Source organism: Chelonia mydas, chromosome 25, assembly GCF_015237465.2.
Source record: "Chelonia mydas isolate rCheMyd1 chromosome 25, rCheMyd1.pri.v2, whole genome shotgun sequence".
NCBI classification, from domain to species: Eukaryota; Metazoa; Chordata; order Testudines; family Cheloniidae; genus Chelonia; species Chelonia mydas.
In genome coordinates this window covers 16289615-16308055 of record NC_057858.1, presented here as the reverse complement: position 1 = coordinate 16308055, position 18441 = coordinate 16289615, and the positions used below count along the sequence as shown (strand labels likewise).

Here is an 18441-nt window from a genome sequence, read left to right as displayed (position 1 = left end):
GATCATTAATGAAGATATTGAACAAAACCGGTCCTAGGACCGACCCATGGAGCACTCCCCTTGATACTGGCTGCCAACTAGACTTGGAGCCATTGATCACTACCCGTTGAGCCCGACGATCTAGCCAGCTTTCTATTCACCATATAGACCATTCATCCAGCTCATACTTCTTTAACTTGCTGGCAAGAATACTGTGAGAGACCGTGTCAAAAGCTTTGCTAAAGTCAAGGAGTATCACGTCCACAGCTTTCCCCTCATCCACAGAGCCAGTTATCTCGTCATAGAAGGCAATTAGATTAGTCAGGCATAACTTGCCCTTGGTGAATCCATGCTGACTGTTCCTGATCACTTTCCTCTCCTCCAAGTGCTTCAGAATTGATTCCTTGAGGACCTGCTCCATGATTTTTCCGGGGACTGAGGTGAGGCTGACTAGCCTGTAGTTCCCCGGATCCTCCTCCTTCCACTTTTTAAAGATGGGCACTACATTAGCCTTTTTCCAGTCGTCCGGGACCTCCCCCGGTCACCACAGAAACATAATTTACAAAAACCTCCCAGTATAAACAAGCCCTTAGAATCAGTAACATGCCAATACACTGCGTTTTAAAGAACAAAAATCTCAATTACTTTCCCGGCAAAAGCGCGAGTGAGCAGGACTTGCCGCACACAGAGCTAGAAAATTAAACTTTAGCACTAATGTCGGGCCATTTTCAGCCCGCTATCTCACCCTGAAGGTTTGGCAGCGGCTGCCAGCGGGAAAAGCCCATTTCCTAGGCACAGCCCGTGGCCCTGCCCGTCCCCGACACGCGCAGGCGGCAACAGCGCAACGAGCCCGCAGTGGGTCAGCCGCGAGCCCTGCGCTCCGTTCAGCTTGGCCACGGAGACTCGATTAAGCCCGTTTCGCTACGAAACTCCAACCGGAGCCGCGAGCCCTGCGCTCCGTTCAGCTTGGCCACGGAGACTCGATTAAGCCCGTTTCGCTACGAAACTCCAACCGGAGCCGCTCGCCCCCGCCCCGCCCCGCCCCGCCCCGCCCCCCTCACAGGGACCGCTGGCTGGTAAAACCGGGGCTCAGCTCGCTCGACCCCAGACACCCCGCGGGGAGGGAGGACGGTCCCACGGAGGCATGTGCGGCCCAGGACCATAAGGCTCACCGAGCTATTCCGGCTCTGGCCGTCGCCTCGCCCTACTACCGCCACCGCCAGCGAAAGACCTCAGGAACGACAACACGCCGCAAGGCAGCCAACCAATCCGGGAGCAGGTTACACATTCAGCAAGACGTCCCACCAATGGGGCTTTGGCTCTCTGCTCTTCCTGCTCGGGAGCTGGCAGGGTGGGATGTGAGGTGACGCATGCCTCAACTAGCCAATAAGAGCAGGCAGCGGGTATGAGGGGCAGTAGTCTCACCCTGTGAAGCTGCGCGAGAGGTGGATACTTCCGGAGGGGCGGGGCCCAGCCCGGTGGAACATGGCGAAGACCTACGATTACCTCTTCAAGCTGTTGCTGATCGGGGACTCGGGTGTGGGCAAGACCTGCGCGCTCTTCCGCTTCTCCGAGGATGCGTTCAACGCCACCTTCATCTCCACCATCGGTGAGCGCTGCCCCCTCAGCCGCGCCGCCCCTCGGGGACGCAGAGGGCGAGCGAGACGGGGGGCGCGTGTTGCTAGGGCAGGGCGGCCCGTGTGGCGGCAGGAGAAGGGGCACGGGGGACAGGGTCGCTGCGTGTTCGGGTCTGGCGGGGGCAGATCCGTGTGCCTGTCTGTGACGTGTGCCCGCTTACGGATAGGCGTAGCCGGTAGAGCCCGAGCTGTCGTGTGCGGGGTGGGGCACGGGGCCGTCAGGAGTGGGCTGCACGGAGATGAGGGGAATGGTCCGAAACTGAAGGGTTTGTATTGACACTACGATGTATTGTTGTTTGCCACGGTAAATTAAATCTAAATAGGACACGCTCAGTCCGCAATAAGAGTCTCCAAGCTGATGTGCACCGAAGTAACTGCCAACTCCGACCCGGTCTACACTACACTCTTTTGCTAGTGTTGGTTAAGGACATGCGGGTTTTTTGCAACATTTACACTACCCAAAAAAGCCCTACTGTAAGTAAAGATATACCAGGATAAAAGTGCTTTTACCAGTATAGCTTATTATGGTTGGAGAACTGGTATAAGCTACACCAGTAAAAACATTTTTCTGCCAATATAAGCTGTGTCTGTAGTAGGAGGATTTGCTGGTATAGCTATATACTGTACCAGTAAACTTATTCTAATATAGACTGTGCCTTAGTTATTTCAGTTGCAGTTTGTGTGCAGACAGGTCCTTGGCTAGATAGTGTACTTCTGTACTTAAATTTTCTCTTTGCAGAGCAGTTGAGGTTTCATACACTAGTAAATGGGGGGAGTAATGTGATCTTAACTGATGATAGTATTATAAACAAAGCTCTGGAGAATTACATATGGAATTAAAAATATAAACCGTTTTGCTCTGAAATCTGACTTATCTTCTAGTCATACTAAAATAAGACTATTTTTAAAGTGTTAATTTTTATTATTACAGATGCCAGTTTTTGACACATTGTCTTAGTAAGAAAAGACTACCCCACTACTAAAATGAATTTTCTAATAATTTATTAGAATTGAGAAAAGAGAAATCTAATAGATAGTAATTATATGATACTTCCAGCGACACCGTGTGGCATAATGCTCTGTTGATCTTGATACAGCTTTTCTGAAGTTATATTGAACTGTACATTGTGGTTCAGCTATAGCTACAGTAGGTTAGGCTTTGAATGTGACTGTACTTAAAGGGATATTATTTATTTGGAGTAACAGTGTTACAGTTTCCCTGCTGGTTTACACCAGGTCTGCTTTCAACAGGGGCTTTGTGAATGTCTTTGTTCAGAATGAGCTAAATGTTGTTAAGAACTCCATGGACATTCAGAATTCACTTTGTATCTAATCTATTAACTAAATGGAATGGGTGCCTTTGTTTTGGAAAATTAAAGGGGAAAAAGTGTTAACTTGATCTTTACTGGAAATCTTAATTAATGTATGTTTTTTCCCCAGGTATTGACTTTAAGATTAGAACCATAGAGCTAGATGGCAAGAGAATTAAACTGCAGATATGGTAAGCATTTACTTTTAAAGCCATATGAATTAAGATAAAATGTTTAGCTCATGCCAAGTATCTCTCCGCTTCACAATTTGCATACTGAGTGGTGATATTATCAATAAGATTTTTGCCCTAATCCTGGTTTTTGGGAGATTATAGTATCTGAGTTTATTGAAGATGGGGTTTATGGAAAATAAATCCTGTCAAACTAACTTGATATCTTTTTCTATGAGATTACAAGTTTGGTAGATAAAGGTAATAAAGTTGATTTAATAGACTTCTGTAAAGGTGTTTGATTCAGTACCACATGAGATTTTGCTTAAAAAAACAAACAAACTAGAACAATATAAAATTTAACATGGCATCCATTAAATGGATTAAAAACTGACTGATAGGTCTTGAAAATGTAATTGTAAATGGGAAAATTATTGAGCGAGTATGCTTTCACTGGAAACAGTGGAGTCTTGCATGGATAACGCTAGAACTAGGGGTCAGCAAATGAAATTAATAGGCAGCGACAAAAGGAAGTATTTCTTCACACAACACACAGTTAACCTGTGGAACTGTTTGCCAGAGAATGTTGTGAAGACCAGGATTAACAGGGTTCAAAAAAGAACTAGATAAGTTCATAGAGGATAGGTCTACCAATGGCTATTAGCCAGGATGGGCAGGGATGCAAAACCATGCGCTGAAGTGTCCCTAGTTTCTGTTTGCCAGAAGCTGGGAATGGGCAACAGAGGGTGGATCGCTTGATGATGACCTGTTCTGTTCATTCTCTCTGAAGCACCTGGCATTGGCCACTGTCAAGACAGGATACTGGGTTAGATGGACCATTGATCTGACCCAGCATGGCTGTTCTTATGGATCAATTCTTGGCCCTATGCTATTTAACATTTTTATCAGTGTCCCAAAGGAAAAACATAAACACTGAAAGATTGTAGGTGACACAAAAACTGGGGGAGTGGTAAATAATGATTCAGAGATGCCTGGTAAACTGGGTGTAAGCACATAATATGCATTTTAACACGGCTACATGTAAATATATACATTTAGGAACAAAAAATGTAGGCCAGACTCTATCCAGGGATGCATTGACTCTGAAAAGGATTTGGGGGTTGTGGTGGATAATCATCTGAACACTAGGAGCTCGTGTGATGCTGTGGCCAAAAGAGCTAATGCCGTCTTGGGATGCATAAACAAAGGGAACATAGAGGTCAGAAGGGACTGCAGGGGTCATCTAATCTAACCCCCCCCCCGCCAAGATGCAAGATTTCTTGGGTCTAAACCATCCAAGACAGATGGCTATCCAGCCTCCTTTGGAAAACCTCCAGTGAAGAAACTTCCACAACCTCCTGAAGCAGTTTTTTCCAGTGTCTTACTGTTCTTACGGTTAGGAAGCTTTTCCTGAAATTTAATCTAAATCTGCTATGCTGTGGTTTGATCCCATGGCCTCTTGTCTTGCCCTCTGTGACAAAAGAGAACAATTTTTCCATCTTTTTGTGACAGCCTTTCAAGTATCTGAAGACCACTATCAGATCCCCCCCTTAATCTCTTCCAAACTAAACATACCCAGGTCCTTCAGTTTTTGCTCATATGGCTTGCATTCCATTCCTTTGATCATCTTTGTTGCTCGCCTCTGTATCCAGTTTTTCTACCTCCTTTCTATACATTGGTGACCAAAATTGGACACAGTACTCCAGCTGAGGCCTAACCATCACCAAGTAGAGCGGTACTATCGCCTCCTGTGACTTGTATCCTATGCCTCTGTTAATGCAACCTAAAATTGCATTTGCTTTTTCTGCAATAGCATCGCATTGCTGACTCATGTTGAGGTTGTGATCCACCACAACTCCCAGATCCTTCGCAGCCATGCTGCATTCAAGCCAGTTTTCCCCCATTCTGTATTTGTGTGTAGGGTTTTTCTTCCCAAAGTGTAGCACCTTGCGTTTGTCTTTGAATTTAATTTTGTTGTCTATAGCCCAGTTCCCCAGTTTATCAAGATCCCTCTGAATTTTTGGCTCTAGCCTCCAAAGTATTGGCAACTCCCCCTAGCTTTGTGTCTTCTGCAAACTTGATCACTATGCTTTCTATACCTACATCCAGGTCTTTAATAAAGATGTTAAACTGCATTGGACCCAGAACAGATCCTTGTGGAACCCCACTTGAGACCTTCCTCCAATCCAAGATCATTCCATTAATCCAGGACTCTCAAATAGGAGTAGAGAGGTTATTTTATCTCTGTCTTTGGCACTGGTGCAACTGTTGCTGAAATACTGTGTTCAGTTCTGATGCCAACAATTCAAGAAGGATGTTGATAAATTGAAGAGCGTTCAGAGACCAGCCATGAGAGTGATTAAAAGTTTAGAGAACTTGCCTTTTTAGTGATAGACTCAAGGAGATGGGTCTATTTAGCTTAACAAAGAGAAGGTTAAGGGGTTTCTTGATTACAGTCTGTAAGTTTCTACATAATGAACAAATGTTTAATAATGGGCTCTTCAATATTGCAGAGAAAGGTATAACACAATCCGATGGCTAGAAGTTGAAGCTAGGTGAATTCAGACTGGAAATAAGCCATAAATTTTTTGCAGAGAGTAATTAACCATTGGAACAATTTACCAAGGGTTGTGGTGGAGTCTTCACCACTGATAATTTTAAAATCAAGATTGGATATTTTTCCAAAAGATCTGCTTGAGGAATTATTTTGGGAAAGTTCCTTGGCCTGTATTATTCAGGAGGTCAGACTAGATCATAATGGTTCCTTCTGGCCTTGGAATCTGTGAAGATAAAGCTGTAGTTTTGGTGTGTTTAAAGAATGTCCCTGTAACGTTTAATGAAACTCTCTCTAGTGACCTTAATTTCAGAATGTGTTCAAGTAGTTTGCATGTACTAATTGGGTTTGCTTAATTATTTTAGGGACACAGCTGGGCAGGAACGGTTTAGAACCATCACAACTGCATATTACAGAGGAGCAATGGTAGGCATGATGTAGCTGAAATTTTTTTCATTTTAAATCTATTGATAATGTTCTGCAGAAAGTAAAATCATTCAAGTTTTACTATGAAGCATAATCATTTATAACTATAATGAGCTTCAGAACTTGAACTCTGCTTGGCAAGGTATTTGATAAGACCAGTGTTCCCATCTCTTATGTTCAAATTGTGCTGCAGCAGCAACAGCTGGTCTGGGAATCCCACAAAGTCAGACTTCCAGTGTGACTTGCATGTGCATGTTGGTGGCAGATAAACAAATAACATGTGTGGCTTGCTAGGACATTGGTTGCAGTACATCTCAAAGATTCTTGTACTCTAATGATACATAATAAATTTAACCCAAACTACATAGTAGAATGCTGTTTGGTTTTTTTGTTTCCTTTCAGCAGTTGCTTCTCTGTGCAAGTGGCTTCATATCAAAGGTTGATGTGTTTTTTTGTGATTTTGTTGGTGGTTTTTTTTTTTTGTTTGTTTTAAATTCTAGCATTTCAGAATTTATTTTTCTTTCTGTCTTGGACATGTATGTAATCCTTACAGAAACAATTGTTAGTTGAAATTAAGTTGCCATGGTTTGTTTTTTGTTTTTTTTTTTTTTTTTTTTTTTTTTTTTTTTTATCTTTAGGGCATCATGTTGGTATATGACATAACCAATGAGAAATCTTTTGAAAACATTCGGAATTGGGTCAGGAATATTGAAGAGGTAACTTCCCACTTTATTTACAGAAATCTTTAATATTAAATATACTGTCCCTATTCAAACTTTAGAAAAGTAGTTAAAATCAGAATGGTTCAGAACTGTTAAATTTGTCACTAAATTGTGTATATTAAAATAAATATATATATTTTTTTTATGGAGTGGGTTGGAGAAACAATGTTAGCAAGAAGCTCCAAATTGGTAATATCTTCTGGAATTATTAGTCAGTAGTAATTCAATATGCCCACATGTAAGAAGACTGCATGAACTGGAGTCTTCCCTGCAATTATGAAATCCAATAGTTGACTCTTTCTACTCTGACAGCATTCTAATTATTTCTAAACAAAGCACTTTCTGGGCATTGAGTGGCACCAGTATACTGCAGCTATGAGGTATTGTCCTAGCTGGAGCCGTAAATCCCTGGAAAATGTTCAGCATCAAAGTTGTCAATGCATTCAGCACAACACCTATTTCATCTTGTTGATGGCATTCTGCATTTATTGAGCACTTCTAGAGTTAACTCAGTACTTAGAATTCAGAAAATTTGTTAATCTTACAAGGTGCAGTTAAGAAGCTTTTCTCTAGGATCACCAAAAATTATGTAAAATAACAAAATCCTAGGTCTCTGTAAACTTTCTGCCCATTTTCATCTTAGCATGCATCCCCAGATGTCGAAAAGATGATTCTTGGAAACAAATGTGATGTGAACGACAAAAGACAAGTTTCTAGAGAGCAAGGGGAGAAGGTGAGTGACCCAGTTCCGCTCTCTGGATAGACAGTAGTCTGTTGTGATTGAATCCCATGTTCTGCTAAGCCCCTTTGGTATGGACAGTGACCAGTTCTGAGCTCTGGGTCTCTCAGGCACAGTCCCAGTTGGAGACCTAGTGTCTCACATCCTTCCTGGGCAGTGAGACCCACATTCTGGACACCTTAGATGCTGGAACTGGTGCTACAGAACTCCTCAGCCCCTGGTTGTTTTATACATATTCCTCCCAGAGTTCACTTCCCTGTGGGAACTCTGGTTTCTTAAGTCCTTCAAGGAGAACATGGCAGTAAAGCAAGGAATAGACTTAGCACAGGAGTTTCTTAATCACAAACTCTTACACGTGAGTTACAGATCTATGGAGAACAACAAACTCCTGAATGCAATCCCCTAGTCTGACCTCACTGCCCCTGTGAGTCTTGGGTTTGGTATTAGTCCTTAAACCAGACAGCCTATCCAGCCTTCTTGGCCTGGTCATCTTGCAACTGGCAGTGTAATGGTCTCCCCTGTTTAGAAGCACCCCTTTTTAAGAACAGGCTTGGGGTATGTCTATGTTGCGATCACTGGGTGTGATTGCAGTTCAAAAAGATATACCTGAACTAACTTTAATCTCACTGGCTCCAATCTCAGAACAGGAAAGCTGTGGCTATACAAGCAACAGTGCAGGCTATAGAAACCCACCTGAAATCCTGGGTAATTACTTGTGGGGCTAGCCCACACTGAAGCTTGTGCTTTCACAGCTTGACTGTTTCAGGACCCAAGCTAGCTAGATTGGGTCTGTCTGCTCAAGCTGCAGTTACACCCAGCAATTAAAGTCTACACATACTCGCAGTCCCTCTTGTTGACCATGTGTTTCCTCTGGGGAAATTCCAGGGTCCAAAGTCAGTTGATCTGTTCGTAGAAAACCCATTGTTCCAGTAGGGAAGAGTCGTTCAATGTTGATGGTCCAGCCCCATGTCCAGCCTCTGCTGTGAAATGGATACTCTAATCTACTGTTTACAATGCTAAATGACATTCACAAAACTGAATTCATAATTTGACACAGACATATCCCCCAAATTGTCACAGTGAGAACAGCATTGTATTGTGTATCATTGATCTTTATTGCAAGAGTTAAAATTTTAACAATTCTGGAATACTTCAGGAAACTCATCAGCTGGTGTGTGTTTCATTTACGAATACAGGTAGTAACTTTTTTCAAAACCGAGAGTTGTCACCCTTTCTCTAAAATGTTCCAATGTGGCACATTAGGCTGTGTCCTAAAAGTCTTATTGCTTAAATTCATTTATTTTTAATTAGACCTTTAAATACAAAAATGCACCTATCCATGTTCTCTAGACACCTTTTTGACACACTTAAAATGTATTTTTAAATTATAATGCAAGAACATACCGCACATTCTCTTCCTTTTTGAAATTCTCCTCCACCCTTCCATATTTTCAAATATATGAGCGGGAGGAGATGATCCTATATAACAAAGTCTTATTCCCCAGCCATTGGGACAAGAGTTCCTAGGTGTGTAATGACAAACTTTTTGAGCAAAAGGAAGAAAATTTACATGCTTTGGAAGGCCTGCTTTTCCCTGAAGGCTAGTGGAATAGGGCATATTGACACCTAAAGCTGGAAGATGCAATCCTGCTAATTCCTCATAAATGACAAGAGAGGCCCATAAGGGTACAGGGATCCACCAGAGCAGAACAGCTTGCAGGCACTTAGTTTTATAATTTGTAAGAAACTTCATTCTCATCGTCACCTATTCTTGCTGTTTTGTTGTTCTTCTAATTTGGGTTTCTCAGGCGAGATTTGATATTTTTGCATATTTTCTTTATGTAGGTATCTTGTTGGGATTGTCATGAGTGCTTTGCAAAAATATGCATATTTTTACCTTAAATACAATGCTTTTAATTTTTCTTTTTAAAAAAGACTGCAAGTTAAATCAGTGTGTAACTAGGATACTGACTATGTATGATATGTAACTAGGATACTAAAAAACCAATTTGGGTAAAGAGAAATTTTTTTTTTTTTTTTAACTTTTAAAAGATTCTGTGGTATCTGAATTTCAATTTAATGCTGCCACTTTGCGAAGTTCTCTGTGCAGTATCCTGGCAGATCCTGCACAGTGAGAATAAATTCTTATTCAGGGCTTATATCTGATATAAGAAATCTTTATTTATTTATTCTGTTCAGCTAGCTATTGGTTTTGGAATTAAATTCATGGAGACCAGTGCAAAAGCGAATATTAACATAGAGAATGTGAGTACTGAAATTTTTTTCTTCTAGTACAGACTATTTTATTTAGATTTGTACATAAAAGCAATAAGAGTATCTATTTTGACTATATGCTGTTAAATCCTATCAGTTATTGGCAATGGGTTTTTAGCTAATTTAGACGGTCTAATGGAAGTATTTTGCAAAGAGCACGTTCCACTATGTAAATTAACTTAAAATAATTTTGTACAGTCTTATCTGTATTTACTGTGATTCTCTGCTTATTACGAACATTCCTTCTGTCCATCCTGATGAATGGTTTTGGTATGAAGCCCTCTCTGCTGCGTGTGTGTAAAATCTCTCACTGTGCCCTCCAAAAGTGCCAAGGTTGGGTGTCTCTGGCATCCTGCTGCAGATTCTTTGGCCACTGATGGATTGACTTGAGGTGGTGTCCGACATGAGCTGGTATATCCTTTCACATAGTAATCTGCACTAAGTCAGCTTCTTGTAACTTTCAGTGACTCTTGCACATCAAACCAAAGTTCTGTTATCTAGATATGTGGATCAACATCAGTGATCCTGGAGAGAGAGAGACTTTCTCTCTGAAATTAAGAGTCCCTTTTTAAACTGTTAAAGGTTTCCAAGTGGTAGGTCACAAAAATACTTCTGGCTGAAAGGTTGACATTCATCAGTACTTCTTGTTTTTGGAGTTAAGAAAGCAACTTTTATTAAACAAACTTCCACATGTATAGGTAGCTAATAAAACACAAATTTTAAATATGCTCTTACTTTAGGCATTTTTCACTCTTGCAAGAGATATCAAAGCAAAAATGGACAAGAAATTGGTGAGTAACTGTTACTGAGTCCAAGCCATTTGTGGTGTGTTTTGTTTTGTTTTTTGTTTTTTAAATCCCACTACAGTATTAAATTGATTAGATTTTTTTTTTTTTTTTTTTTGTGGTCTGTTCCACTTAGGCACATTGGTGATGACAGAAATTTTCTGTCAGTCCTCCAATCAACTCTCTGGGTGCTTTTTGAATACAAACAGATGGCTAATTCCTGTAGTGTAAAGTCATAATTGAGAGAGAGTTTTTAAATAGAGATTCTCTAAAGTTGCTAATAAATCCTGTATTGCTTTACTGAAATTGTGGTGAGAGCTATAGCAAAGAAACTAGTCAATGAAATTCCTTACTTTGGCCTTGTCTACACTATGTTGGGAGATCGATCTAAGTTATGCAACTTCAGCTACGTAAATAATGTAGCTGCAGTTGCCATACATAGATCTACTTACCGCTGGGTCCACACTACCTGAGTCAACGGGAGAGTGTCACCCATCGACATTCCTTGCAGTTCTCATTCAGGTGGAGTACAGGAGTCAACAGAAGAGTGATCTGCAGTCGATTTAGCGGGTCTCCACTCAACCTGCTAAATCGACTGCCGATGCATCGATCGCCACGTGTTGATCCCCCAGTAAGTGTAAACAAACCCTTACATTCTCACTGAATCATAGAAATTAGAAATGGGTGGAGGCAGATCAGGTTGTTCCATAGTGGACCCAGTGTTCTCCAAAATATTATCATGTAACCAGTTCTAGTTATGGGACTAGCTTCTGGGAATTTTATCATCAAGTCATGTTTCACCTGCTGCATTTCTAAAAATTCCTTCATGCAACAGATGAGTGCATGAATTTTGGTCTTCTTTATTAAACAAGCTTAATGAAGAAGCATTGTGTGAAACAAATTCCTGTATAGGTTTTTTTTGATGATGATCACCATGTGACATAGAAGTGAGTGCAGATATAACTGTCATATTTGGGTCTTGCTAATGACTCAGATATTTTAATGAGACCAATATAAAAGTCGTGGATGCTTTCACCTCAATAGGCATTTGAATCCAGTAGGCGTGTCAAGAATATGCACGGTCCATGTTTGGTTGAGCCCAGTTTAGCAGAATTCACTTTTTGTTTTTTGATTATTTTTGTTTGTGTGTGTGTGTGGAGGGGTGTTTTTTGGCTTGCTATGGAGACTGATCCAAAACCCATTGAAGTCAATGGAAAGATTCCCAATGACCTCAGTGTGTTTTGAATCCAGCTCAAAAGTAAAGTAATCTTGCAATCACGTGAGTTAAATATAAATAAATCTTTTAAATTCTTTGCATCTTTAGGAAGGCAATAGCCCACAAGGCAGCAACCAGGGAGTCAAAATCACACCAGACCAGCAAAAGAAAAGCAGCTTTTTCCGATGTGTTCTTCTGTGAGGGACACTGCCTTAATCTGAGCATCTGCTCCATCAAACTGGACTGTGCCTCTTCTGAGTGAGATTTCCTCTGTGTGTGGATTTAACAATTTCAATGTCGTGTCACACTGTGGCCATCAGAATAAGATTAAGAAATTGTTTATTTTAATAACTGTCTGACTCTTCAATTTTGGAGATGAAATTTTTTAAATATTTTTCTGTCACACCTTCCACTTGGCATATGCATTGTCTAGGGAAGGGATACAGATCAAAAGTGACCTGCAATAGCACCTTTATTGACAAGCTTCACTCTCTGGGCGGGGGTTTATATCTGTAATGTGTCTAAAGTAGAAAAATTAAGTTTAAATGACTTTACACTGAAATGCCAACATTAATAAACTAATGTTATGTGTACATGATACACATGCATATAAATGTCTATAGATACATAGAGCACAATCACTTCAAAACAACAAAAATGCACTTATTTAAACAGTTACTTCCAGCTTTCAAATGGTGGGTAGAAGGTTTCTGCATATCTATCCTTTGGGCTATCACAGGAAAAAATCATTTTTGTCTGCACGTCACTAGTTCAGTTCCACCATTCTAGACAATCCACCAGTAAAAATTAAATGAAATGCAATGCCTCATCAGAAAGAAAATATCTATTTTTTTTTAAGAGAACCAAAGTGTGCTGTAAATATAATAAATCCTTGATATGAGAAGTTTTGGAGGAAGAAACTTTATTTTCCCCATGTTAGGGAGGACCATCCATAATATATTTGTGGATTATCTAGGCATCTTTTAAATTGAGATAATTTTATTCTATACTGTTGTGCAAATGATCTGTGTTTCTAATCTGTTATCTATAGTTATAGGCCATGGTTCAAATATATAGATCACCTTATTCAAAAGTCATGACATAACTGAATAATACTATGATGAGCCACATAAATTTTTAATTTCATAGTTGAGAATGACTTCAAGCAAACCTTTCATGACTTAGTGGTTATTTCTAACTTGCGAAAACAAAAATGTATTGCATTGCTCCCATATGAAAATGCACACTCCATATATTGATACTTTCTGAAAACTGGCTTTTTTTCCCCTTTGGCTGAGTTTTCTCTTTCTCCCATGCCATGATTGCTTAAGATTTAAAGTGGCAGTGAACTGTTTTAACTATGTATGGCAATGCAAAAGATGAGGAACAGGAAACTTGTGGTGACCCTTAAAGAAAATATACTTCTGTGTATGTACACTTTATACACACAGACACAACACATTCCAATATAAAACTTAACAGCCAAGCAATTTTAAGCTCTTTTTATGCAGCTTTCCGTTTTATGGTTATAAAAGTGATTTAGTTAACTAGATTTGAAAACAAGCCAACAAGTGTAAAGTATTTAGAAGCTGCTCTTTCTGTCCGATAACTGGCATAATGGTAAAAGAGAATTTTTGAAGAAAATGAACGTATCAGCAATGTCCTGCAACTCACTGGAATTGTTAACATGTTTTGTTTACATTGACAACTGCACTTAAGGGAAAAATAAATTAAAGCTCATTTTAAAATTGGGTTCTTACTCCCTACCTCTGTTTCCTTGAAGTCTGCGTGAATATGTTCCAACCTCTTTTCTTGCAGTAGCTTTCACTAGTGTCACTAGAGTTAAAGGGCAAATACGTTATTGTAAAATACTTTATTAACTAATTCTCCTGCAGGCAAATGTGAGCTCAGCCTTTTGGCTCAAACTGAATACAAAAAGGAAACTAAAGCTTCACTCTCTTGCACACTTACCATGTTACTTTTTTAAATGGCTTTTTTTTCTGTGCTGTCAGCTACCCTTTGTCTAGTGTTGGTATGTTAAACTGAGCTAATTTTGTTCATTAAGTCATTTGCATGTAACATGCATATTCCAACAAGAATCAAGTAAGGATTTTATAGTATGAGGACTTGGCAAGTGTGCTGAATGATAGACTTCTCTAGAGTAAAATAATTCAGTTAATCATGACTACATATGCAAACTAAAAGGGTCCTTTGTATTTCTGAGTACAGCTAATACAGAGGTATAGGATGAACATGTAATGCTACGATGGAAGGATAAACGAGCATTTTTAAAACATTCTAGGTAGACGTGAATAGTTGGGGGGTGGTTTAGGGGCAAGATGGTGGAAAAGTGTTGACAAACAAGATTCTCTAATACATACATTTAAATATGTTTAGTTTCTGTTTCAAAACAGTGAATGAGGAATGTTCAGCCTCCATCCTTATACCCTGTGGTAGCTGGGTGTTGCAGTACATATTATCCTTTGATTCGTGACTGTAAAATAGTGGGCAGTCTGATACACTATGCGGCCTACTATTACATGGCATCCCATGGTACAGAGTTATCAGGCTTGATTTGGGAGGGGAGTATTCACTTCCAAACAGAGGTCGAAGGATGGAGTTGTAATCTTCACTTTTTGTTTTTCTAGATCTTAATGGCTAGTATGTTAATCTTTTCTAATGTAAGTTAACTTTCTTGTATATGAATGTCCCATGTTTATGCAGGTGGTTGCACCTGTTTATATAGTACCTTACAGCATCATGATTTTTCTTTACAATGATTCTAGTTTACTTAATTAACAATTATATTTTTGCTCAAACTCAGGAAGTTTCATGCAGTTAACTGTGATGTGCTGTCACCACTGTACATCTAGGATATATAGACTTGACATAAAGGTTAAATCAATTTTAAGCAACATGAAGGCTGATATTCTAGCATAGCAAATATATATAATATAGTGAATTAATGTATACAGTTGGATACATGTTTTCCGCAAGTGCTGCTAAACATTGACAATGCTATATACAATTTGTAGCACTCTCACAGATCTTGGATAAACTCAGCATGTAGCTGGACACTTTCACTAGCACTTTCATAATTAAATTGGTATTCTAGAAAAAAAGATGTTTTTATATCAACATGGCCAGAAGAAGCAACAAAAGAACAATAGCATATTCATTCATCACATATGTTCAACAGCTACTATTTGTACCACAGTTTTGTTTATATATGGAGGGCAAATGTAAATTTTTGGTGTATCAAGTTTTGTAAAACTTTGAAAACTCATTAGTTACTCAAACGTATTTAACACACTTTCTGCAAAAGCTTTAGGTGTTTTTAAAAAACAACTAAAAATACAGCAGTTACTCTAACAATTGACACTTGGCTTACACAGAAACAAACCTACTTCTCAAGCACGAACTCAAAGACAAGGAGTACTTGTGGCACCTTAGAGACTAACCAATTTATTTGAGCATAAGCTTTCGTGAGCTACAGCTCACGTCATCGGATGCATACTGTGGCATTTGTGAACTCAAAGACGTTATCTCAATTGTCTTCATTTAATGACCATCACAAGATCTTGTGGTTGACTTCATCTTTGAGGATGGCTGGAATATTTTCAGATTGGCCCACCCAAACAGAGGTCTCAGACTTTCAATACCCTATCTTTCAGTAATGAGTGAGGGTGCTTTTTAACATGTTGTCACCTGGATGTGCACAAAATGTGATCACCTGAGCGCACTAAATGTTTAGCAACATCGGAGCCTTATGCCAGCACCAGGCTTTCAGCCTCAGATTTATGAATCCTATGGATTATTTTCGTCTCCTTACTGCTGCTGAGAAACATTTGGTGTCTCCCTTTAGGTGGGATGTTACTAACAACTTTTATTTGCTGTTAGGGTGTTCTTTCCTCTTACTTTCTCTGGCTGATACTAGTGCCCAGAGGCCACCATGGTTTAAAGGTGTTCTGTAGGATTTGAAGCAGTTGGGTGGTACACTGAAGAAGAGACTGGCAAAGAGCTGCTTGGAATATGATGTTCATTTGTACAGGACGTTTATAGGGGGATGTGGAAGAACTTACCAAGGCACACAAACATTTGTGATCATTTCTAGACATTGCAAATACATCCAAATGAATGCTGTTGGGTAGTGTGCAGTCTGATTACTGCAGGGTGACTTGCTCCATGATTCATTTCTTCAGCTGATCGTGGTGGGTAGGTGTGTGAATAAGGTAGATTGGCAGGCTGGTCTCTCTCCAGCCCTTGCTGCAAGAATTATATACTCCCAATGGAGTGTCGATCAGGAGTTTAGTGTGACTTGGTCACTAAGGAAAATCTAACCTCGTTCGTACCAACTTTTAAAAAACCTGTAAACATTTTTCTTTCAGTGTTTTTTAGGATGACCACTGTTGTCTGCTCCCTCTGTGATAATGCCTTTCTTAAAATGCACTCATTGGTTTTCATGTTTGTATTTTTAAAAGCTGTTATGTTTATTTTGTGGTATTTGTTTTTACTCTGTTGTACAGGACCCTGAACGCTGCATAAATAAATTTCTTATGAAAAGAGCAGAACTTTTTTCTTTGGTTTCTGCCAGTTCTCTTCATCTTTCATGTATATAGCTTCCTAAGTAGAAAATAGGGTATTTATTCCTCTAGAGAGAAGGGGCAAGAACTTGGGGTAAGTTCTGAGTTGGTCTCAACTCAAATTTTTTTTCCTAATTTCCAGTCCTCTATTGAAAAAACATCTGAGAAGAGCAACACAGGGTAACAGTATCTAGCATAAAGATGCTTAGCAACGGGGCTCATTTTACTGCAGAATCGAGTTGACTACATACTTTTAATTTTATCGGACCAATATCTGTTGGTGGAAGGTACAAACTTTCAAGTTACTCAGAGCTCTTCTTCAAGACTATGTAGCTCGAAAGCTTGTACCTTCCACCAACAGAATTTGGTCCAATAAAAGATACTATCTCACCTACCTTGTCTCTCTCATCTCTTGGGACCCACAAGACTACAACACTGCAATTCAATTTTATTATTCTGTGTATTCCCCTACTCTAAGCACCCACTCTTGCATATATTTGGGAAACTGCCGTAAGTGATGTTTACTTAATTTTATTGAAACTGCCACACAATTAAAAAGTTACGTTATTCCACAGACCAATGTGGGGATTGAACTTGTGAATCCTGGCATGTAAGTGATTTCAGTGTTAAATGTATATGTAGCAAAATAAGAATTTGTATATCATAAAAATAATTCAACATAAGTCTCAGCTATAAGCTATAGGATTGTAGACCTAGGGCCAGTAATGTACAAAGCATAGGTTTAGAAAACCTTATCTTGCTGCAGTAATGTGTGAAAACTGGTCACTGGTGTAGGAGATGGACCAATCGTAAGTATATACAAAAAGTAGCAGTGATAAATTGGATTATTTTCTATAACCACACAGAGCTTCCCCCCCCAACTTCCTTATCTAACTAAATGTATGAATTTAACTAGGGCAAGAGGAATGCAATAAATGCCAATATTCCTGTTTCCAAACTTCATAGTCTTAACTCATTAGTTTTGTTGTGTATTGGTTCCAGCATCCCCATCTTAGGGCACTTTCTTTTTATAGAACCAATTCTCCTGGATTTATTCTGGAATTCCTTCCAGCTCCTACTCCTTCCCTCTGGCGAGCATGCTTATCCCCTGTCATATTGCTAGCAGACGGCTGCTGCTGCTCTCGTACATGATTTTTAATTTCCAAAATTGTTTGATACTGTACCTTATGCTATGAAGGAGTTGCGTGCCTGCAGTTTTCTAATGTACCATTAAGTAACCCTTTGCTGCCTTTGTGATAGCTTAGAAAGCTCACTAAGCTTTACATTTTCAAAGTATTTTACAACCTAATCATATCACAGTAAGTTTAATTAACTTAAGTATCATATGAAATGCAATGAAAATAATATACTCCATTGTAACTTCATAGAAAACTTAACACACACAGCTGCTAGTGAAATCCAGATTCTAGTAACCAAAAATTAACAAATGTTGAGTATATAGGTAAAATGCACTTGTGTTCTGCAATATACATAATAGATGACAAATTCTGAAGTGTGTTCACATGATGTGCATGGTGTACTTTCTTGTACAGCTGCCTATTTCCAGTATTGGCTGATTGCTCATGAAGGTAACAACTGTTGTCTCTTTAACTTGAAATTGTTTATAAGTCAAAATTGCTGCTAGCAACCCTGTTGTCTTTGGATATTTTTAACCCACCTCTTGACTCTAGCCAGTTAGTAGCTTGCTTCTGAACCTGATAACACAAACTCTAGCTTTTTCTTTTTCCACACCCCACACATATACCCTTGGGAGGTTGGAGCCTTCCAAAAGGCAGTATAATCTATTGCTTTATACAGAATAACCTTGTCCCCAAAACTAAGTTCATGACCTTCAAATGAAGATCATGGAAAAGTTCGTAACTACAGCAAGCCAAATCTTGTGACGATCAAAAACTTTGAGCAATAAAGACAGTTTCCCTAGCCAGCAGGAAGTTGGGCAGCACGGTACCAAGGCAGCTGGGGCCCTTGATTCAAGGTTGACACCTTGAGTAAAACTTGATAGGCCCAGAATCTCTCCGATGCACT

The 18441-nt window shown here is 39.6% G+C and overlaps 2 protein-coding genes across 6 annotated transcripts in view; one reads left to right on the top strand and one right to left on the bottom strand.

Annotated features, from left to right (window-relative positions):
* Positions 1-1330, bottom strand: part of LOC122461310 (zinc finger protein 3-like) — a 66427-nt gene extending 65097 nt beyond the window's left edge. For all 4 annotated transcript variants that reach the window (XR_006287469.1, XR_006287470.1, XR_006287471.1 and 1 more), the window contains exon 1: positions 1152-1330. The gene's annotated coding sequence lies outside the window, so the exon portion shown is untranslated. The remainder of the gene's footprint in view (positions 1-1151) is intronic.
* Positions 1331-1389: 59 nt separating this feature from the next.
* Positions 1390-13564, top strand: RAB8A (RAB8A, member RAS oncogene family). 2 transcript variants are annotated; one of them, XM_037886085.2, is made up of 8 exons: positions 1391-1588; positions 3057-3117; positions 6016-6076; positions 6715-6792; positions 7442-7531; positions 9737-9802; positions 10552-10602; positions 11921-13564. In XM_037886085.2, exons 1-8 carry the CDS (start codon positions 1465-1467, stop codon positions 12011-12013), a joined length of 624 nt encoding a protein of 207 aa, XP_037742013.1. In that variant the 5' UTR covers positions 1391-1464; the 3' UTR covers positions 12014-13564. The 2 variants fall into 2 exon arrangements, with proteins under 2 accessions (XP_037742014.1, XP_037742013.1); XM_037886086.2 differs by lacking the exon at positions 9737-9802 and having other exon boundaries at positions 1390-1588.
* The last annotated feature ends 4877 nt before the right edge of the window (positions 13565-18441 follow it).